This window comes from Tachyglossus aculeatus, chromosome 6, assembly GCF_015852505.1.
Source record: "Tachyglossus aculeatus isolate mTacAcu1 chromosome 6, mTacAcu1.pri, whole genome shotgun sequence".
Taxonomy (NCBI): domain Eukaryota; kingdom Metazoa; phylum Chordata; class Mammalia; order Monotremata; family Tachyglossidae; genus Tachyglossus; species Tachyglossus aculeatus.
In genome coordinates this window covers 35616923-35640134 of record NC_052071.1, presented here as the reverse complement: position 1 = coordinate 35640134, position 23212 = coordinate 35616923, and the positions used below count along the sequence as shown (strand labels likewise).

General features: G+C 48.9%; 1 protein-coding gene across 3 annotated transcripts; it reads right to left on the bottom strand.

The window, feature by feature from the left end:
• Positions 1 to 1293: 1293 nt before the first annotated feature.
• Positions 1294 to 23212, bottom strand: PORCN (porcupine O-acyltransferase). 3 transcript variants are annotated; one of them, XM_038747937.1, is made up of 15 exons: positions 23139 to 23212; positions 16643 to 16799; positions 16350 to 16542; positions 16211 to 16254; positions 15940 to 16121; positions 15719 to 15849; positions 14341 to 14358; positions 13357 to 13371; positions 13136 to 13261; positions 9585 to 9685; positions 9203 to 9279; positions 9033 to 9096; positions 7340 to 7425; positions 1637 to 1747; positions 1294 to 1533 (listed from the first exon to the last, which is right to left on the bottom strand). In XM_038747937.1, the coding sequence occupies exons 2-15, from the start codon at positions 16776 to 16778 to the stop codon at positions 1432 to 1434; spliced, it is 1386 nt and encodes a 461-aa protein (XP_038603865.1). In that variant the 5' UTR covers positions 16779 to 16799; positions 23139 to 23212; the 3' UTR covers positions 1294 to 1431. The 3 variants fall into 3 exon arrangements, with proteins under 3 accessions (XP_038603865.1, XP_038603866.1, XP_038603868.1); XM_038747938.1 differs by lacking the exon at positions 13357 to 13371; XM_038747940.1 differs by lacking the exons at positions 13357 to 13371; positions 14341 to 14358.

Sequence of the window (23212 nt, the reverse complement as noted above, 5' to 3'; positions counted from 1 at the left end):
CGATTTTATTGAACGGTAAGAAAATTCAGTTAAAAAAACATAAACCAAAAAACCAAACAGAAACAGGGTAGGGTGCCACAGACCCGGTATTCCCCAGAGGCCAGCACACCCTCCGGTCACCTCCGGGCCCTCAAAACCAGTAGGACGGGGGGTAATTGCTACTCCTTGATGGGGGGCGATTCACTCATTCATTCAATTGTATTTATTGAGCGCTTACCGTGTGCAGAGCACTGGACTAAGCGCTTGGGAAGTCCAAGTTGGCAACATCTAGAGACGGTCCCTACCCAACAGCGGGCTCACGGTCTAGAAGGGGCGGTGATTGGGGGGGCCCTGGAGGTGGCGAGGCCCAGGAGCGAGGATGTTGCCAACCTGTACTTCCCAAGCGCTTAGTCCAGTGCCCTGCACACAGTAAGCGCTCAATAAATACGATTGACCGCCGGAGCGCGGGCCTCAGAGTCGGACCACCCCTCCTCTAATTCCTTGTTGATAAATAATAATGGCGGCATTTGTTAAGCGCTTGCTATGTGAGGGGCACTGTTCTAAGCGCTGGGGGGGATGCCCCTCCCCACCCGCCCCACCTTCCCTCCTTCCCCTCCCCACAGCACCTGTATATATGCTTGTACAGATTTACTACTCTTATTTGACCATATTTATTCTATTAATTTTATTACTATGTTTTGTTTTGTTGTCTGTCTCCCCCTTCTAGACCGTGAGCCCGCTGTTGGGTAGGGACCGTCTCTAGATGTTGCCAACTTGGACTTCCCAAGCGCTTAGTCAGTCAATCAATCAATCAATCGTATTTATTGAGCGCTTACTGTGTGCAGAGCACTGAACTAAGCGCTTGGGAAGTACAAGTCGGCAACACATAGAGACAGTCCCTACCCAACAGCGGGCTCACGGTCTAGAAGGGGGAGACAGAGAACAAAACCAGTGCCCTGCACACAGTAAGCGCTCAATAAATACGACTGACGGCCGGAGCGCGGGCCTCAGAGTCTGACCACCCCTCCTCTAATTTCTCGCCAATAAATAATAATGGTGGCATTTGTTAAGCGCTTGCTATGTGTGGGGCACTGTTCTAAGCACTGTGGGGGGATACCCCTTCCCCATCCACCCCGCCTTCCCTCCTTCCCCTCCCCACAGCACCTGTATATATGTTTGTACAGATTTACTTCTCTTATTTGTCCATATTTATCCCGTTAATTTGTTCTGTTGTCCGTCTCCCCCTTCTAGACCGTGAGCCCGCTGTCGGGTGGGGACCCGTCCCTCGACGTCGCCCGCTTGGACTTCCCAGGCGCTCTGCACGCAGTAAGCGCTCAGTAAATACGACTGAATGAGTGAATGAATGATGGATTGACTGAACGACTGAAGGCCTCCCGCTCTGAGGGACGCTTCGGGGGGAGCTGCGGGAGGACGGCGCGCGGCCACCCTCCCTTAGCTAATGAGGCGGTAGAAGATCCAGCAGCCGAAGGTGACCCAGTGGCTAGCCCAGCTCAGCTCTGACCACTTGAAGATGGTGTAAGCCATTCCGTAGCCCTGCGGACGGAGCGGGGTGAGCGAGAGATGCCCGGCTCCCCCGCCTTGCCCCTCTCCCCCGTCCTCCGCCCGAGCCGGGGCCTCGGAGGGAGGCTCCCCTCACCTGCTCTTCCGTGGCATCCTCCGTGTCCACGTCAAAGAGGGAGCCCAGGTAGGCCAGGTGGAAGACGGCCAGCGCCCCAAACACCAGGTTCAGCGCCCGAACCCACGGGCTCTGAAAGACACACAGAGAGAGAGAGAGGGAAAGAAAATAGAGAGGTCGCTCTCCGCACATCAGCGCAGCCTCTTGGAAAGAGCCTGGGCCTGGGACCGGAGGACCTGGGTTCTAATCAACTCTATTTATTTCAGTCAATTAATCATATTAAGCGCTTAGTACCGTGCTCTGCACACAGTAAGCGCTCGATAAATACGATTGAATGAATGAATGAATCAGCATAGCCTCCTGGAAAGAGTCTGGGCCTGGGACCGGAGGACCTGGGTTCTAATCAATTCTATTTATTTCAGTCAATTAATCATATTAAGCGCTTAGTACTGTGCTCTGCACACAGTAAGCGCTCGATAAATACGACTGAATGAATGAATGAATCAGCGTAGCCACCTGGAAAGAGTCAGGGCCTGGGACCGGAGGACCTGGGTTCTAATCAATTCTATTTATTTCAGTCAATTAATCATATTAAGAACTTAGAACAGTGCTCTGCCCACAGCGCTCAATAAATACTATTGAATGAATGAATGACTCAGCGTCGCCTCGTGGAAAGAGTCAGGGCCTGGGACCGGAGGACCTGGGTTCTAATCAATTCTATTTATTTCAGTCAATTAATCATATTAAGAACTTAGAACAGTGCTCTGCCCACAGCGCTCAATAAATACGATTGAATGAATGAATGACTCAGCATCGCCTCGTGGAAAGAATCAGGGCCTGGGACCGGAGGACCTGGGTTCTAATCAATTCTATTTATTTCAGTCAATTAATCATATTAAGCGCTTAGTACCGTGCTCTGCACACAGCGCTCAATAAGTACGATTGAATGAATGAATGACTCATCGTCGCCTTGTGGAAAGAGTCTGGGCCTGGGACCGGAGGACCTGGGTTCTAATCAATTCTATTTGTTTCAGTCAATTAATCATATTAAGCAGCCTCGTGGAAAGAGTCTGGGCCTGGGACCGGAGGACCTGGGTTCTAATCAATTCTATTTATTTCGGTCAATTAAGCATATTAAGGGCTTAGTACAGTGCTCTGCACACAGTAAGCGCTCAATAAATACAGTTGAATGAATGAATGAATCAGCGTCACCTCGTGGAAAGAGTCTGGGCCTGGGACCAGAGGACCTGGGTTCTAATCAATTCTATTTATTTCAGTCAATTAATCGTATTAAGTAGCCTCATGGAAAGAGTCTGGGCCTGGGACCGGACGACCTGGGTTCTAATCAATTGTATTTATTTCAGTCAATTAATCATATTAAGCGCTTAGTACCGTGCTCTGCACACAGTAAGCGCTCGATAAATACGATTGAATGAATGAATGAATCAGCGTCGCCTCCTGGAAAGAGTCAGGGCCTGGGACCGGAGGACCTGGGTTCTAATCAATTCTATTTATTTCAGTCAATTAATCATATTAAGCGCTTAGTACAGTGCTCTGCACACAGCGCTCTATAAATACATTTGACTCAGCGTCGCTCGTGGAAAGAGTCTGGGCCTGGGACTGGAGGACCTGGGTTCTAATCAATTCTATTTATTTCAGTCAATTAATCGTATTAAGCAGCCTCGTGGAAAGAGTCTGGGCCTGGGACCGGAGGACCTGGGCTCTAATCGACTGTATTTATTTCAGTCAATTAATCATATTAAGCGCTTAGTACAGTGCTCTGCACACAGTAAGCGCTCAATTAATACAGTTGAATGAATGAATGAATCAGCGTAGCCTCGTGAAAAGACCGGAAGACCTGGGTTCTAATCAACTGTATTTATTTCAGTCAATTAATCATATTAAGCGCTTAGTACAGTGCTCTGCACACAGTAAGCGCTCGATAAATACGATTGAATGAATGAATGAATCAGCGTCGCCTCGTGGAAAGAGTCTGGGCCTGGGACCGGAGGACCTGGGTTCTAATCAATTGTATTTATTTCAGTCAATTGATCATATTAAGCGCTTAGTACAGTGCTCTGCACACAGTAAGCGCTCGATAAATACGATTGAATGAATGAATGAATCAGCGTAGCCTCGTGGAAAGAGTCTGGGCCTGGGACCGGAGGACCTGGGTTCTAATCAATTGTATTTATTTCAGTCAATTAATCATATTAAGTCCTTAGTACAGTGCTCTGCACACAGTAAGCGCTCGATAAATATGATTGAATGAATGAATGAATCAGCGTCGCCTCCTGGAAAGAGTCTGGGCTTGGGACCGAAGGACCTGGGTTCTAATCGACTGTCTTTATTTCAGTCAATTAATCATATTAAGCGCTTAGTACCGTGCTCTGCACATAGCACTCAATAAATACAGTTGAATGAATGAATGAATCAGCGTAGCCTCGTGAAAAGACCGGAGGACCTGGGTTCTAATCAACTGTATTTATTTCAGTCAATTAATCATATTAAGCGCTTAGTACAGTGCTCTGCACACAGTAAGCGCTCCATAAATACGATTGAATGAATGAATGAATCAGCGTCGCCTCGTGGAAAGAGTCTGGGCCTGGGACCGGAGGACCTGGGTTCTAATCAATTCTATTTATTTCAGTCAATTAATCATATTAAGCGCTTAGTACAGTGCTCTGCACACAGTAAGTGCTCAATAAATACAGTTGAGTGAATGAATGAATCAGCGTAGCCTTGTGAAAAGACCGGAGGACCTGGGTTCTAATCAACTGTATTTATTTCAGTCAATCATATTGAGCGCTTAGTACCGTGCTCTGCACACAGTAAGCGCTCGATAAATACAATTGAATGAATGAATGAATCAGCATAGCCTCCTGGAAAGAGACTGGGCCTGGGACCGGAGGACCTGGGTTCTAATCAATTCTATTTATTTCAGTCAATTAATCATGTTAAGCAGCCTCGTGGAAAGAGTCTGGGCCTGGGACCGGAGGACCCGGGTTCTAATCAATTCTATTTATTTCAGTCAATTAATCATATTAAGTGCTTAGTACAGTGCTCTGCACACAGCGCTCAATAAATACGATTGAATGAATGAATGAATCAGCGTAGCCTCGTGAAAAGACCGGAGGACCTGGGTTCTAATCAATTGTATTTATTTCAGTCAATTAATCACATTAAGCGCTTAGTGACGTGCTCTGCACACAGCGCTCAATAAATACAATTGAATGAATGAATGACTCAGCGTCACCTCGTGGAAGGAGTCTGGGCCTGGGACCAGAGGACCTGGGTTCTAATCAATTCTATTTATTTCAGTCAATTAATCATATTAAGCGCTTAGTACCATGCTCTGCACACAGTAAGCGCTCAATAAATACAGTTGAATGAATGAATGAATCAGCGTAGCCTCGTGAAAAGACCTGGGTTCTAATCGACTGTATTTATTTCAGTCAATTAATCATATTAAGCGCTTAGTACAGTGCTCTGCACATAGCGCTCAATAAATACAGTTGAATGAATGAATGAATCAGTGTAGCCCCGTGAAAAGACCAGAGGACCTGGGTTCTAATCAACTGTATTTATTTCAGTCAATTAATCATATTAAGCGCCTAGTACCATGCTCTGCACACAGTAAGCACTCGATAAATACGATTGATTGATTGATTGACCTGGGTTCTAATCGATTGTATTTATTTCAGTCAATTAATAATATTAAGCGCTTAGTACAGTGCTCTGCACACAGTAAGCGCTCAATAAATACCATTGAATGAATGAATGACTCAGCGTCGCCTCATGGAAAGAGTCTGGGCCTGGGACCGGCGGACCTGGGTTCTAATCGACTGTATTTATTTCAGTCAATTAATCATATTAAGCGCTTAGTACCGTGCTCTGCACACAGCACTCAATAAATACAGTTGAATGAATGAATGAATCAGCGTAGCCTCGTGAAAAGGCCAGAGGACCTGGGTTCTAATCAACTGTATTTATTTCAGTCAATTAATCATATTAAGCGCTTAGTACTGTGCTCTGCACACAGTAAGCGCTCGATAAATACGATTGAATGAATGAATGAATTAGCGTCGCCTCGTGGAAAAAGTCTGGGCCTGGGACCAGAGGACCTGGGTTCTAATCAATTCTATTTATTTCAGTCAATTAATCGTATTAAGCAGCCTCGTGGAAAGAGTCTGGGCCTGGGACCGGACAACCTGGGTTCTAATCAATTCTATTTATTTCAGTCAATTGATCATATTAAGCGCTTAGTACAGTGCTCTGCACACAGTAAGCGCTTGATAAATACAAATGAATGAATGAATGAATCAGCGTCGCCTCGTGGAAAGAGTCTGGGCCTGGGACCGGAGGACCTGGGTTCTAATCAATTGTTTTTATTTCAGTCAATTAATCATATTAAGCCCTTAGTACAGTGCTCTGCACACAGTAAGCGCTCGATAAATACGATTGAATGAATGAATGAATCAGCGTCGCCTCGTGAAAAGAGTCTGGGCCTGGGACCGGAGGACCTGGGTTCTAATCGACTGTCTTCATTTCAGTCAATTGATCATATTAAGCGCTTAGTACCGTGCTCTGCACACAGAAAGTGCTCAATAAAATTGTATTTATTTCAGTCAATCATATTTATTGAGTGCTTACTGCGTGCAGAGCACTGTACTAAGCGCTTAATCCCAGCTCTGCCACTTACCTGTTGTGGGAATTTAGGCAAGTCACTTAACTTTTCTTCGGCTCAGTTCCCTCGTCTGCCAAATGGTTCAATACCTGTGTTCCCTCCATTGCAATGATTCAGTCATTCATTCAATCGTATTTATTGAGCGCTTCCTGTGTGCAGAGCACTGTACTAAGCGCTTGGGAAGTCCAAGGTGGCCACACATAGAGACGGTCCCTACCCAATCAATCGTATTTATTGAGCACTTACTACGTGCAGAGCACTGTACTAAGCGCTTGGGAAGTACAAATTGGCAACATATAGAGACGGTCCCTACCCAACAGTGGGCTCACGGTCTAGAAGGGCTCACAGCGCTTACTATGTGCAAAGCACTGTTCTGTGGTGATCGGGTTGTCCCACGGGGGGCTCCCAGTCTTCATCCCCATTTTACAGGTGAGGTAACCGAGGCACAGAGAAGTCACACGGCGGACGAGAGCCGGGATTTGAACCCGCGAACTCCGACTCCCAAGCCCGGGCTCTTTCCACCGAGCCACGCCGCTTCCCTCCTCCTTGGGCGATGAGCCTCAGGTAGGACCGATTAGTTGGTATCTAATTCGTCGCCCACCGTTAGAGCGTCGCAAAAACCGCAATTATTATTAGGTCCCTCCCCGGCCAGAGAGAGGGGGGCCTGCAGACTTTCTAGGCTGTGAGCCCGCTGTTGGGTAGGGACCGTCTCTATATGTTGCCAACTTGGACTTCCCAAGCGCTTAGTACAGTGCTCTGCGCACAGTAAGTGCTCAATAAATACGACCGATTGATTGCAGGATGAGACTGACCTCAGCAAGGAGGGAGCAAGGGAGAGGAGATTCAGCAACTCACCAATTGCAAGTAGCGCGAGGGCCAAGGGGCTCAATCGATGGCATTTATTGAGTGCTTGCGGTGTGCGCAGCCCCGATTTTTAAGTTTTGGGGTGCGCTTAGTACAATGCAGGCCCAATTCCGGGCCACAGGGAGCTTTTTGGGGGGGTGACGTTTTCGGGGAGCAGGCGGGGTCGGTCTCACCTTGCGGTGGCGGTGCGGACAGTCAGCGGGGCAGCGCTTGGAAAGCACGCAGGCGCTGAAGATCGCGGCCAGACGCTTCCTGAGAACTGAGGCGGAGGGGCGCGGATCACCCCGGGGAACCCGCCAACCCTCCCTCCTTCCCACTGAGCATCCCCCCAGCGCACCCCGGGAATCCGGACGGGAAAGGACGGGGAGGGGATGAAGGGAGGAATGGGGGTGGGAAGGGGAGAAAGGGCCGAATTAGGGGTTTGGGGCAGGATCTCAACGCGGCCGGCCTCCTGCTCCGTTGGGCCCCAGCTGAGGCGGGAGAGCCACAGCCTGGTTGCAAAAGGTGGTCGATAATATCAATAATAATGGCATTTATTAAGCGCTTACTATGTGCCAAGCACTGTTCTAAGCACTGGGGAGGTGACAAGGTGATCAGGTGGTCTCACGTGGGGCTCCCAGTCTTCATTTCCCCATCCACGCCTCCTTACCCCCTTCCTCTCCTTCCCCATTCACCTCTCCTTATCTCCTTCCCCTCCCCACAGCACCTGTATATATATATATAAATCTGTACAAACACACACACACACACACACACACACACACACACACATATGTGTGTGTGTTTGTACAGATTTATTACTCTATTTTACTTGTCCATATATATATATATAAATATATAAATCTGTACAAACACACACACACACAAACACACATATATATATATATATATATGTGTGTGTGTGTACAGATTTATTACTCTATTTTACTTGTCCATATTTATTCTATTTTGTTAATATGTTTTGTTTTGTTGTCTGTCTCCCCCTTCTAGACTGTGAGCCCGCTGTTGGGTAGGGACCGTCTCTAGATGTTGCCAACCTGGACTTTTCAAGCGCTTAGTCCAGTGCTCTGCACACAGTAAGCACTCAATAAATACGATTGAATAAATTTATTTTATTTTGTTAATATGTTTTGTTTCGTTGTCTGTCTCCCCCTTCTAGACTGTGAGCCCGCTGTTGGGTAGGGACCGTCTCTAGATGTTACCCACTTGGACTTCCCAAGTGCTTAGTCCAGTGCTCTGCACACAGTAAGCGCTCAATACATACGATTGAATGAATTTATTTTATTTTGTTCATATGTTTTGTTTTGTTGTCTGTCTCGCCCTTCTAGACTGTGAGCCCGCTGTTGGGTAGGGACCGTCTCTAGATGTTGTCAACCTGGACTTCTCAAGCGCTTAGTCCAGTGCTCTGCACACAGTAAGCGCTCAATAAATACGATTGAATGAATTTTATTTTGTTAATATGCTTTGTTTCGTTGTCTGTCTCCCCCTTCTAGACTGTGAGCCCGCTGTTGGGTAGGGACCGTCTCTACGTGTTGCCAACTTGGACTTCCCAAGCGCTTAGTCCAGTGCTCTGCACACAGTAAGCGCTCAACAGAGAAGCAGCGTGGTTCAGTGGGAAGAGCCCGGGCTTGGGAATCAGAGATCATGGGTTCGAATCCACATGTCTACTGTGTGACCCTGGGCAAGTCTATTAACTTTTCTGAGCCTCAGTTCCCTCATCTGTAAAATGGGGATTAAGACTGTGAGCCCCACGTGGGACAACTTGATCACCTTGTATCCACCCCCGGCGCTTAGAACAGTGCTCTGCACATAGTAAGCGCTTAACAAATGCTATTATTATTATTATTATTATTATTATTATCTCACCGTGCTCCACGTAGGTGATGAAGCCAAGGGAGAGCAGCACAGCCGCCAGGTGGAAACTGAGGCCCTGAAACACACCAGGTTGGGGCTGGGGGAGACCGCTCCATTGGGCAGGTCCTCCCAGTCGGCAACGTCACCGCCCGGCACCCACCCTCCCATCCCCTCGGCCTCACGTGTAGCAGGGCGCTGGCCGCGTAGGTGACGATGACGGCGGAGAAGGTCCCAAGCCGTAGGGAATTCTTAAATACATCTGGCGGGAGGGAGGGTGGGACAAATGAGCCGGAGCCGCCGACCGTATCCCCCCCGACACAACTACTTGGGAATCCATCCCCACCCCTTAAAAAGTCCGAACCACATCCCCACCCGCTCCGAGCCCCGCGAAGCCTTTTTCCAGGACCACTTCAGGTTCGGGAGGTGTTGGGAAGGGACACCAGCGAGTCCCAGGGAGACTTCCCAGATTTCCCGGGGGGGGACTTGGGGCCCGGGAGCGGGAGGAAGGGAGCCGGCCGGAGCTAGGACACGGGGACGGGGCAAAGAGGGAAGCACAGGACGTACAGGAGTTGAGCCAGCGGGACATGGGGAGATTCCAGCTGGTCACCACTTCCACCATGGAGCGTGGCAGCTCCACGTTTAGGGGCCGGGACACCGTCAGGTCCCTGTTGGGGAGAGGAGGCCCGCCCGCCCCCCCACCATCCCGTCACAAAAGCCACACCACCCTTAGGTGCCACGCTGCCCGCACCACAGAGAAGCAGCGCGGCTCAGTGGGAAGAGCCCGGGCTTTGGAGTCGGAGGTCGTGGCTTCAAATCCCGGCTCCGCCAACTGTCGGCTGGGTGACTTGGGGCAAGTCACTTCTCTGGGCCTCAGTTCCCTCATCTGCAAAATGGGGATTAAGACTGTGAGCCCCATGTGGGACAACCTGATTCCCCCCAGCGCTTAGAACAGTGCTTTGCACAAGTAAGCGCTTAACAAATACCATTATTATTATTACCCTGACGACAGGGGTGAGGCCGCGGGAGCCACAGGGAAGAACGGAAATGTTCAGGTGTTAATTCCCCGAGGGCAGGAATTGTCTCTGATGTTTACTGGACTCTCCTTATTCATTCTTATTCATTCATTCATCCAGCGCTTAGAACAGTGCTTTGCACATAGTAAGCGCTTAATACTATTATTATTATTATTGTTATTATTATTATTATTATTATTATTATTATTACCCTTCTCCGCCTGATGACAGGGGTGAGGCCGCGGGAGCCATGGGGAAGAACGGAAATGTTCAGGTGTTAATTCCCCGAGGGCAGGAATTGCCTCTGATGTTTACTGGACTCTCCTTATTCATTCTTATATCCAGCGCTTAGAACAGTGCTTTGCACATAGTAAGCGCTTAACAAATACCATTATTATTATTATTATTATTATTATTATTATTATTATTATTACCCTTCTCCGCCTGACGACAGGGGTGAGGCCGCGGGAGCCACAGGGAAGAACGGAAATGGTCAGGTGTTAATTCCCCGAGGGCAGGAATTGCCTCTGATGTTTACTGGACTCTCCTTATTCATTCTTATATCCAGTGCTTAGAACAGTGCTTTGCACATAGTAAGCGCTTAACAAATACCATTATTATTATTATTATTATTATTATTGCCCTTCTCCGCCTGACGACAGGGGTGAGGCCGCAGGAGCCACAGGGAAGAACGGAAATGTTCAGGTGTTAATTCCCCGAGGGCAGGAATTGCCTCTTATGTTTACTGGACTCTCCTTATTCATTCATTCATCCAGCACTTAGAACAGTGCTTTGCACATAGTAAGCGCTTAATAAATGCCATTATTATTACTATTATTATTATTAGCCTTCTCCGCCTGATGACAGGGGTGAGGGCGCAGGAGCCACAGGGAAGAACGGAAATGTTCAGGTGTTAATTCCCCGAGGGCAGGAATTGCCTCTGATGTTTACTGGACTCTCCTTATTCATTCTTATATCCAGCGCTTAGAACAGTGCTTTGCACATAGTAAGCGCTTAACAAATACCATTATTATTATTATTATTATTATTATTATTGCCCTTCTCCGCCTGACGACAGGGGTGAGGCCGCGGGAGCCACAGGGAAGAACGGAAATGTTCAGGTGTTAATTCCCCAAGGGCAGGAATTGCCTCTGATGTTTACTGGACTCTCCTTATTCATTCTTATATCCAGCGCTTAGAACAGTGCTTTGCACATAGTAAGCGCTTAACAAATACCATTATTATTATTATTATTATTATTATTATTATCATTATTACCCTTCTCCGCCTGACGACAGGGGTGAGGCCGCGGGAGCCACAGGGAAGAACGGAAATGTTCAGGTGTTAATTCTCCGAGGGCAGGAATTGTCTCTGATGTCTACTGGACTCTCCTTATTCATTCTTATTCATTCATTCATCCAGCGCTTAGAACAGTGCTTTGCACATAGTAAGCACTTAATAAATGCCATTATTGTTATTATTATTATTATTATTATTATTATTATTATTACCCTTCTCCGCCTGATGACAGGGGTGAGGCCGCGGGAGCCACTGGGAAGAACGGAAATGTTCAGGTGTTAATTCCCCGAGGGCAGGAATTGTCTCTGATGTTTACTGGACTCTCCTTATTCATTCTTATTCATTCACTCATCCAGCGCTTAGAACAGTGCTTTGCACATAGTAAGAGCTTAATAAATGCCATTATTATTATTATTATTATTCATTCGAGGGCAGGAATTGTCTCTGATTCATTCATTCCTTCATTCAATCGTATTTACTGAGCGCTTACTATGTGCAGAGCGCTGGACTAAGCGCTTGGGAAGTCCAAGTTGGCAACATAGAGAGACGGTCCCTACCCAACAGCGGGCTCACAGTCTAGAAGTAAAAGGAAACTGTTCCTGACCCTGACGCGATTTGAACACACAACCTTCTGATCTGGAGTCAGACGCGCTGCCGTTGCGCCATGAGGCCCGGTTAGGCTCTCCTTAGTGCTTAGTACAACATTTTGCACATTGTGGGTGCCCAGTAGATCCCACTGATGGATGGGGCCTTCAGGACAAGGCGGGTGGGGACCTCCTTCCCCTCCCCACAGCACCTGTATATATGTTTGTATGTATTTATTACTCTATTTTATTTGTACATATTTATTCCATTTATTTTATTTTGTTAATATGTTTGGTTTTGTTGTCTGTCTCCCCCTTCTAGACCGGGAGCCCGCTGTTGGGTAGGGACCGTCTCTAGATGTTGCCAACTTGGACTTCCCAAGCGCTTAGTACAGTGCTCTGCACACAGGAAGCACTCAATAAATACAAGTGAATGAATGAATGAATGAATGAACTCTCCTGCCCTCCTCCTACCCTGCCAAGAGAAGCAGCGTGGCTCAATGGAAAGAGCCCGGGTTTTGGAGTCAGAGGTCATGGGTTCGAATCCCAGCTCTGCTACGTCTGCTGTGTGACCTTGGGCAAGTCACTTCACTTCTCAGAGCCTCAGTGACCTCATCTGTAAAATGGGGATGATGACTGTGAGCCCCGCGCGGGACAACCTGATCACCTTGTATCCCCCCCAGCGCTTAGAACAGTGCTTGGCACATAGTGAGCGCTTAACAAATGCCATGGGGAAGCCCGGGCTTTGGAGTCAGAGTTCACGGGTTCGAATTCCGCCTCCGCCAATTGTCAGCTGTGTGACTTTGGGCAAGTCACTTCACTTCTCTGGGCCTCAGTTCCCTCATCGGTAAAATGGGGATTAAGACTGTGAGCCCCCCGTGGGACAACCTGATCACCTTGTCACCTCCCCAGCGCTTAGAACATAGTAAGCGCTTAATAAATGCCATTATTATTATCATTATGACCCCCATTCAAACTTGGGCAGGAAACACATCTTACAACCCTGTTATAACCGTACTCTCCTATGTGCTTAGTACAGTGCTCGGCCCACAGTGAAGCCCTTTGAGACTGTGAGCCCACTGTTGGGTAGGGACTGTCTCTGTATGTTGCCAACTTGGACTTCCCAAGCGCTTAGTACAGTGCTCTGCACACAGTAAGCGCTCAATAAATACGACTGATGAGGATGATGATGATGGGCAAGATGGGGAGGGCCCCCCACCATTTCAGGTTGTCCTTCTCCTCCGTGAAGCCGGTTCCCGCCAGGGTGGCCGTGGTCTCGGACAGGAAGCCCACAAAGTAGTTGCTGAAGTGGAAGGAGATGGCGCTTTCGTAGGCCCGCAGCCACCTGGGGGAGGGGAGCGGAGGGAAGACCGTCGGGCGCCCGGCCTAACTCCGGTTCCCGAATCCCAAATCCTGCCAATTCCCGCCCCTCGGACTCACCTCACCACCATGCCCCTGGGCCCAGAGCAGGAAGGGAGAGCGGGGCAGACAGCAGAGCGAAGGAGAGAAGAGGAGACGTCAGGGGGACAGAGAATGATCACACTTCATTCACTCATCCATCCGATCGTATTCATTCTTATTCATTCATTCATCCAGCGCTTAGAACAGTGCTTTGCACATAGTAAGCGCTTAATAAATGCCATTATTATTATTATTATTCATTCGAGGGCAGGAATTGTCTCTGATTCATTCATTCCTTCATCCAGTCGTATTTATTGAGCGCTTACTGTGTGCAGAGCACTGGACTAAGCGCTTGGGAAGTCCAAGTTGGCAACATAGAGAGACGGTCCCTCCCCAACAGCGGGCTCACAGTCCAGAAGTAAAAGGAAACTGTTCCGGACCCCGACACGATTTGAACACACAACCTTCTGATCTAGAGTCAGACGCGCGACGAGGCCCGGTTAGGCTCTCCTTGGTGCTTAGCACAACATTTTGCACATAGTGGGTGCCCAGGAGATCCCACTGATGGATGGGGCCTTCAGGACAAGGCGGGTGGGGACCTCCTTCCCCTCCCCACCGCGCCTGTATATATGTGTATATGTTTGTACGTATTTATTACTCTAATTTGTACATATCAATCAATCGTATTTATTGAGCGCTTACTGTGTGCATGTATGTATTTATTACTCCATTTAATTTGTACATTAAATGTGTATATATGTATATACGTTTTTTACTTGTACATATTCTATTTATTTTATTTTGTTAACATGTTTCGTTTTGTTGTCTGTCTCCCCCTTCTAGACCGTGAGCCTGCTGTTGGGTAGGGACCGTCTCTAGATGTTGCCAACTTGGACTTCCCAAGTGCTTAGTCCAGTGCTCTGCTCACAGCAAGCGCTCAATAAATACGACTGAATGAATGAATGAGTGAATGAATGAATTTCTGCCCCCCACCCGGCTTTCCCCCGCCTATTTTGCCGTTACCTGGCTCTGCGTTTCTTGCTGTAGGCGACGGATAAGAGCAGAGTGTGTCGAGAGAGGAGAAGGAGGGAAGAGAGAACAGGAGAAAGCGAGGCGTGAGATTCGGAGTAAGGGGGTGGGGGGATAGCCCGGCCGTGAGCTTACGCGGGAAGTCGCTCAGGCCATCAGAGCCCCGTGGTGTGCCCGGCCTAAGGACCGGAGAACTTAGCTTGGTCTTCGCCAAGCTGTGATTTTCCCCCCCCGTCAGTGTGGCTCTCCCACGACCAGAGAGCCACAGCTCCCGGCCCGCCCGACAACAGCATCCGCAGGCTCCGTGGCACACGCGACGAAACACACACGTCCCCACGCGGACCATGGTGCCCGACGGTCACTTCCCCACTCTTGCTACCTAGTGTGGCTCAGTGGAAAGAGCCCGGGCTTGGGAGTCGGAGGTCAGGGGTTCGAATTCCCGGCTCTGCCAGTTGTCAGCTGGGTGACTTTGGGCAAGTCACTTCACTTCTCTGGGCCTCGGTTCCCTCGTCCGTCAAATGGGGATGAAGACTGGGAGCCCCACGTGGGACAACCTGATCACCTTGTATCCCCGCAGCGCTTAGAACAGTGCTTTGTGCATAGTAAGCGCTTAACAAATACCATCATTATCATTATTATTATATTACTTCAGGAAGCCAGGTCTGGCCCACCCAGAAGAGCCCATATGGAGCCATTCATTCATTCAGTCGTACTTATTGAGCGCTTACTGTGTGCAGAGCACTGTACTAAGTGAGCCAGGTCTGGCCCACCCGGAAGGGCCCGTATGGAGCCACTCATTCATTCAGTCGTACTTATTGAGCGCTTACTGTGTGCAGAGCACTGTACTAAGCGCTTGGGAAGGACAAGTTGGCAACATATAGAGACGGTCCCTACCCAACAGCGGGCTCACAGTCTAGAAGAAATGGAGAATGAGGGCATCAATCTCGCTACCTCTCACGCTAAGCGTGCGCTCTACCATCTGAGCTAATTGGCCAACTCGCCAACGGGAGCCAGGTGGCAGTTTAAGCACCCTAATTTTGGTTTGGGCAAAAATCATCACTAACCCCTGTGCCGACGAGCCTCCGCTGCTATTTAGAAACCCCTGTGCTTCCCAGGGGAGTCGGGCCGACGGCTCCCCCGCCCCCGGAACGGCTCCCCGGTGCCGATGGGGAGACGGGGCCGCGGTCCCTCGGCCCCAGAGCGGCTCCCGAGGAGCCGGGCCTGCAGCTCCTCGGCCCCCGGAGCAGCTTCCCGCATCACTAGGAGCAGGGATGGGAAGAGCTCCTTCGCCGCGCTGCCCCGAGGAGAAGAAAAGTCCAAGGCCGGGGACCCTCCCCAATTCCCACACCGGGTCTGCCCCCGGCACACTCACTTGCGGAGTAACAGGTCTCCGTAGATGGGGACGAAGTAGGGGAAGAGGTAGGGAGCGACGCAGGTGGAAACGACGAGACAGAGCAGGCAAGCCGCCAGGCTGAAGGCTACTTTCTGGACCCAGGGCCGGCTCTGTGGAGAGGGAGGGGGTCGGCCCGTCAGCCCAACGCCACGGGGGCGGGGGACGGGATTCCGGCCGCCTCGGCCTCCGCTCCCCCTCACCAGCTCCCTGCTCTCCACGGCTTGCAGGTAGCTGTCGAAGCGGATCCAGGGTCCGAAGATGATCGTCCCCACGAAGTAGAGGTAGCCCATGAACTCGACGGGGGAGGGGATGGCGGCCACCTCCCCCCGGTCCAGGTCGAAGCCCAGGGACACGGCCTTCATCGCCACGATCATCTGGGCCCCTGGGGGGAGAGGGAGAGGGTCCCCGGGTCGGCCGGACCGCCGCTCAAGCGGCTCCTCTCCCCGCCGCCCCCGCCCCCGGGGTGCCCACCTCTCATCTTGTGCCACGTCACCGTGTCCACCATGTGCATCTCCCTGCGGAGGGAGAAGGCAGGGAGACACCCTTGAGGCCCGGGCCTCCGGGCCCCTCCCCACCCGGCCCGCCCCCGCTGACGGGGGCCCGGGCGTACCCCATGAGCAGGTAGATGAGGACGGTGATGGAGAGAAAGACCCCCCGATGGGCGGAGTGGCGGCAGAGGAAGAGCACCAGGTAGCAGAGGAGGCTGAGCAGTACCATCCACACCATCTGCAGCTGGAAGAAGTGGTAGAGGCCGTAGAACCCGCCCGCCACGGTGCTCAGGTGCTTCAGGTAGGAGGGCAACCCTGCGGGGCGTGAGGGAAGGGGGGATACTGAGTCCGGGAAGGTGGGGGGGGTCCTCTCCCGCGCCCCTTCGTCACCCCTTGCCCCCACCCCGCCACTCACCCAGCCTCCAGAGGAAGCGGCAGGCCAGGCAGATGACCAGCAATAGCCAGATCTGGTCCAGGCCCTGTTGGGCAGTGGGGACCACGCAGCCCTGCAGCAGCTGCTGGTAGAAGTCCCTTCGGCTGAAGGCGGCCATAGCTGCTCTCCCGGCCCGGACCTGAGCAGGGAATCATCAATCGTATTTATTGCGCGCCGACTATGTGCAGAGCACTGTACTAAGCGCTTGGGAAGTACAAATTGGAATGAGGGAGACACCCCACGTGGCCCATTCAGATCTGCCTCCCCTCCTTGTCTGTTCCGCTCCTCTCTCTGTCTCCTCCCTTCCTTGTCTGTTATAATAATATCAATCAATCAATCAATCAATCGTATTTATCGAGCGCTTACTGTGTGCAGAGCACTGGACTAAGCGCTTGGGAAGTCCAAGTTGGCAACATACAGAGGCAGTCCCTACCCAACAGTGGGCTCACAGTCTGATGGCATCTATTAAGCGCTCACTATGTGCCAGGCACCGTTCTGAGCCCGCTGTTGGGTAGGGACCGTCTCTCTAGGTTGCCAACTTGGACTTCCCAAGCGCTCAGTCCAGTGCTCTGCACGCAGTAAGCGCCCGATAAATACGATTGAATGAATGAATGTTCTTATGTTTGGTTTTGTTCTCTGTCTCCCCCTTTTAGACTGTGAGCCCACTGTTGGGTAGGGACTGTCTCTATATGTTGCCAATTTGTCCTTCCCAAGCGCTTAGTACAGTGCTCTGCACATAGTAAGCGCTCAATAAATACGATTGATGATGATGATGATGATGATGGGGAGGTTACAAGGTGATCAGGTTGCCCCACGGGGATTCATGCCCGTTTTACAGATTCGAATCCTGGCTCCTCCACTTCATCAACCATCAATCGTATTTATTGAGCGCTTACTGCGTGCAGAGCACTGTCCTAAGCGCTTGGGAAGTACAAGTTGGCAACATCTGGAGACAGTCCCTACCCAACAGCAGGCTCACAGTCTAAAAGGGGGAGGCAGAGAACAAAACCAAACATACTAACAAAATAAAATAAATAGAATAGGTATGTACAAATAAAATAGAGTAATAAATATGTACAGACATATATACATCTATACAGGTGCTGTGGGGAAGGGAAGGAGGTAAGATGGGGGGGATGGAGAGGGGGACGAGGGGGAGAGGAAGGAAGGGGCTCAGTGTGGGAAGGCCTCCTGGAGGAGGTGAGCTCTCAGTAGGGCCTTGAAGGGAGGAAGAGAGCTAGTGCCAAGCAGCATTCTGAGCCTGCTGTTGGGTAGGGACCGTCTCTCTAGGTTGCCAACTTGGACTTCCCAAGCGCTCAGTCCAGTGCTCTGCACGCAGTAAGCGCCCGATAAATACGATTAAATGAATTAATGTTCGAAGCGCTGGGGAGGTTACAAGGTGATCAGGTTGCCCCATGGGGATTCATCCCTGTTTTACAGATTCAAATCCTGGCTCCTCCACTTGCCTGCTGTATGACCTTGGGCAAGACACTTAACCTCTCTGTGCCTCATTTATTCATTCAGTCGTATTTACTGAGCGCTTACTGTGTGCAGAGCACTGGACTAAGCGCTTGGGAAGGACAAGTTGGCAACATCTAGAGACGGTCCCTACCCAACAGTGGGCTCACAGTCTAGAAGGGGGAGACAGACAACAAGACAAAACATATTAACTAAATAAAATAAATAGAATAAATATGTACAAATAAAATAGAGTAATAAATACGTACAAACATATATACGTAGTTTCAGCCTCAGTTTCCTCATCTTCAAAATGAGGATTCAGTACCTGTTCTCCCTCTTGCTTAGACCGTGAGCCCTCTGTGGGACAGGGACTGATTAACTCGGATAATAATAATAATGATGGCATTTATTAAGCGCTTACTATGGGCCAAGCACTGTTCATTCATTCATTCATTCAATCGTATTTATTGAGCGCTTACTGTGTGCAGAGCACTGTACTAAGCGCTTGGGAAGTACAAGTTGGCAACATATAGAGATGGTCCCTACCCAACAGTGGGCTCACAAGGAAAGAAGGGTGGCAAAACAGAGCAGGAGGACTTCCCACCCCCGCAGTCTCCCCTCAGCCTGGGAATCCGAGAAGCGGCGTGGCTCAGTGGAAAGAGCCCGGGCTTGGGAGTCAGAGGTCACGGGTTCAAATCCCGGCTCCGCCGCTTGTCAGCTGCATGACTTTGGGCAAGTGACTTCACTTCTCTGGGCCTCAGTTCCCTCATCTGTCAAATGGGGATGAAGATTGCGAGCCCCCCATGGGACAACCTGATCACCTTGTAGCCTCCCCAGCACTTAGAACAGTGCTTTGCACAGAGTAAGTGCTTAATAAATGCCATCATTATTATTATTATTCTCTGGGCCTCAGTGAACTCATCTGGAAAATGGGGATGAAGACTGCGAGCCCCCCATGGGACAACCTGATCACCTTGTGGCCTCCCCAGTGCTTAGAACAGTGCTTTGCACAGAGTAAGTGCTTAATAAATGCCATCATCATCATTATTATTATTATTATTATTATCTGGAAAATGGGGATGAAAATTGCGAGCCCCCCATAGGCCAACCTGATCACCTTGTAGCCTCCCCAGCGCTTAGAACAGTGCTTTGCACACAGTAAGCGCTTAATAAATGCCATCATTATTATTATTATTATCTAGAAAATGGGGATGAAGATTGCGAGCCCCCCATGGGCCAACCTGATCACCTTGTAGCCTCCCCAACGCTTAGAACAGTGCTTTGCACATAGTAAGCGCTTAATAAATGCCATTATTATTATTATTATTATTATTTGGAAAATGGGGATGAAGATTGTGAGCCCCCCATGGGCCAATCTGATCACCTTCCAGACTGAGCCCCCTCCTTCCTCTCTCCACCCCCCGTCTTACCTCCTTCCCCTCCACACAGCACCTGTATATATTTATATATGTTTGTATGTATTTATTACTGTATTTATTTTATTTGTACATATTTATTCTATTTATTTTATTTTGTTACTATGTTTTGTTTTGTTCTGTGTCTCCCCCTTCTAGACTGTGAGCCCGCTGTTGGGTAGGGACCGTCTCTAGATGTTGCCGACTTGTCCTTCCCAAGCGCTTAGTCCAGTGCTCTGCATGCAGTCAGCACTCAATAAATACGATTGAATGAATGAATATTTATTATTCTATTTATTTTACTGGTCCATATTGATTCTATTTATTTTATTTTGTTAATATGTTTTGTTTCGTTGTCTGTCTCCCCCTTCTAGACTGTGAGCCCGCTGTGGGGTAGGGACCGTCTCTAGATGTTGCCCACTTGGACTTCCCAAGCGCTTAGGACAGAGTTCTGAACGCAGTCAGCGCTCAATAAATGATTGAATGAATGAATATTTATTATTCTAGTTATTTTACTTGTCCATATTGATTCTATTGATTTTATCTTGTTAATATGTTTTGTTTCGTTGTCTGTCTCCCCCTTCTAGACTGTGAGCTCGCAGTTGGGTAGGGACCGTCTCTAGATATTGCCCACTTGTCCTTCCCAAGCGCTTAGTCCAGTGCTCTGCACACAGCTCTCAATAAATACGATTGAATGAATGAATATTTATTATTCTATTTATTTTACTGTCCATATTGATTCTATTCATTTTATTTTGTTGATATGTTTGGTTTCGTTGTCTGTCTCCCCTTCTAGACTGTGAGCCCACTGTTGGGTAGGGACCGTCTCTCTATGTTGCCCACTTGGACTTCCCAAGCGCTTAGCCCAGTGCTCTGCACACAGTAAGCGCTCAATAAATATGATCGAATGAATGAATATTTATTATTCTATTTCTTTTACTTATCCATATTGATTCTATTCATTTTATTTTGTTAATATGTTTTGTTTCGTTGTCTGTCTCCCCTTCTAGACTGTGAGCCCGCTGTTGGGGTAGGGACCGTCTCTAGATGTTGCCCACTTGGACTTCCCAAGCGCTTAGCCCAGTGCTCTGCACACAGTAAGCGCTCAATAAATACGATTGATTGAATGAATATTTCTTATTCTATTTATTTTACTTGTCCATATTGATTCTATTTATTTTATTTTGTTAATATGTTTGGTTTCGTTGTCTGTCTCCCCCTTCTAGCCTGTGAGCCCGCTGTTGGGGTAGGGACCGTCTCTAGATGTTGCCCACTTGGACTTCCCAAGCGCTTAGGACCGTGCTCTGCACACGGTAGCGCTCAATCAATACGATTGAATGAATAAATGAATCACCTTGTAGCCTCCCCAGCGCTTAGAACAGGGCTTGGCACAGAGGAAGGCCTTCCCAGACTGAGCCCCCTCCTTACCCTCCCCTTCGTCCCCCTCTCCATCCCTCCCATCTTACCTCCTTCCCCTCCCCACAGCACCTGGATATATGTATATATGTTTGTACATATTTATTATTCTATTTATTCATTTATTTTACCTGTACGTATCTATTCTACTTATTTTATTTTGTTAATATGTTTGGTTTTGTTCTCTTTCTCCCCCTTCTAGACTGTGAGCCCACTGTTGGGTAGGGACCGTCTCTAGATGTTGCCAACTTGGACTTCCCAAGCAAGTGCTCTGCACACAGTAAGCGCTCAATAAATACGATTGATTGATTGATTGATTGTGAGCCCACTGTTGGGTAGGGACTGTCTCTAGATGTTGCCCACTTGTCCTTCCCAAGCGCTTAGTCCAGTGCTCTGCACACAGTCAGCGCTCAATCAATACAATTGAATGAATAAATGAATCACCTTGTAGCCTCCCCAGCGCTTAGAACAGGGCTTGGCACAGAGGAAGCGCTTACATACCCAAATTATTATTATTATCCAGGCAGAAGAGCCTGGGGAGGAGAATCAATCAATCAATCGTATTTACTGAGCGCTTACTGTGTGCAGAGCACTGTACTAAGCGCTTGGGAAGTCCAAGTTGGCAACATCTAGAGACGGTCTCTACCCAACAGCGGGCTCACAGTCTAGGAGGGGGAGACAGACAACAAAACCCAACATATTAACAAAATTTTATTTTGTTTTTATTTTATTTTGTTAATATGTTTGGTTTCGTTGTCTGTCTCCCCCTTCTAGACCATGAGCCATTCAATCAATACGATTGAATGAATAAATGAATCACCTTGTAGCCTCCCCAGCGCTTAGGACAGGGCTTGGCACAGAGGAAGCGCTTACATACTCAAATTATTATTATTATCCAGGCAGAAGAGCCTGGGGAGGAGATTCAATCAATCAATCAATCGTATTTATTGCACGCTTACTGTGTGCAGAGCACTGCACTAAGCGCTTGGGAAGTCCAAGTTGGTAACATCTAGAGACAGTCCCTACCCAACAGTGGGCTCACAGTCTAGGAGGGGGAGACAGACAGCAAAACCAAACATATTAACAAAATAAAAGAAATAGAATAGATATGTACAAGTAAAATAAATAGAGTAATAAGGTTGGGAGGGCTGGGGATCCCTTTCGCCTCCCACTTTCTAATCCCAGCTCCGCCAATTGTCAGCTGGATGACTTGGGGCAAGTCACTTCGCTTCTCTGGGCCTCAGTTCCCTCATCTGGAAAATGGGGATGAAGACTGGGAGCCCCCTGTGGGACCACCTGATCACCTTGTTACCTCCCCGGTGCTTAGAACAATACTTTGCACATAGTAAGCGCTTAATAAATGCCATCATTATTATTATTCTGTGCCTCAGTTCCCTCATCTGGAAAATGGGGATGAAGACTGGGGGCCCCCCGTGGGACAACCTGATCACCTTGTTACCTCTCCAGCGCTTAGAACAGTGCTTGGCACGTAGTAAGCGCTTAATAAATGCCATCATCATTATTATTATTCTGTGCCTCAGTTCCCTCATCTGGAAAATGGGATGAAGACTGGGAGCCCCCCGTGGGACAACCTGATCACCTTGTTACCTCCCCGGTGCTTAGAACAATGCTTTGCACATAGTAAGCGCTTAATAAATGCCATCATTATTATTATTCTGTGCCTCAGTTCCCTCATCTGGAAAATGGGGATGAAGACTGGGGGCCCCCCGTGGGACAACCTGATCACCTTGTTACCTCCCCAGTGCTTAGAACAGTGCTTGGCACATAGTAAGCACTTAATAAATGCTATCATTATAATTATTCTGTGCCTCAGTTCCCTCATCTGGAAAATGGGGAGGAAGACTGGGAGCCCCCCGTGGGACAACCTCATCACCTTGTTACCTCCCCAGCGCTTAGAACAGTGCTTTGCACATAGTAAGCGCTTAACAAATGCTATCATTATTATTATTCTGTGCCTCAGTTCCCTCATCTGGAAACTGGGGAGGAAGAGTGTGAGCCCCTCGTGGGACAACCTGATCACGTTGTTACCTTCCCAGCGCTTAGAACAGTGCTTGGCACATAGTAAGCGCTTAATAAATGCTATCATTATTATTATTATTCTGCAGGGTGATGGACCCCCCCTCCCAAATAAAAAAAAGCCTGCATTTGGAGGCAGGGTGGATTACCTTGCAGGAAAAGGCGGTGGGGCCCAGTGGGTATCGCCTCTGGGCCTCAGGGCCCTTCTCCTCCTGCTCTGCCA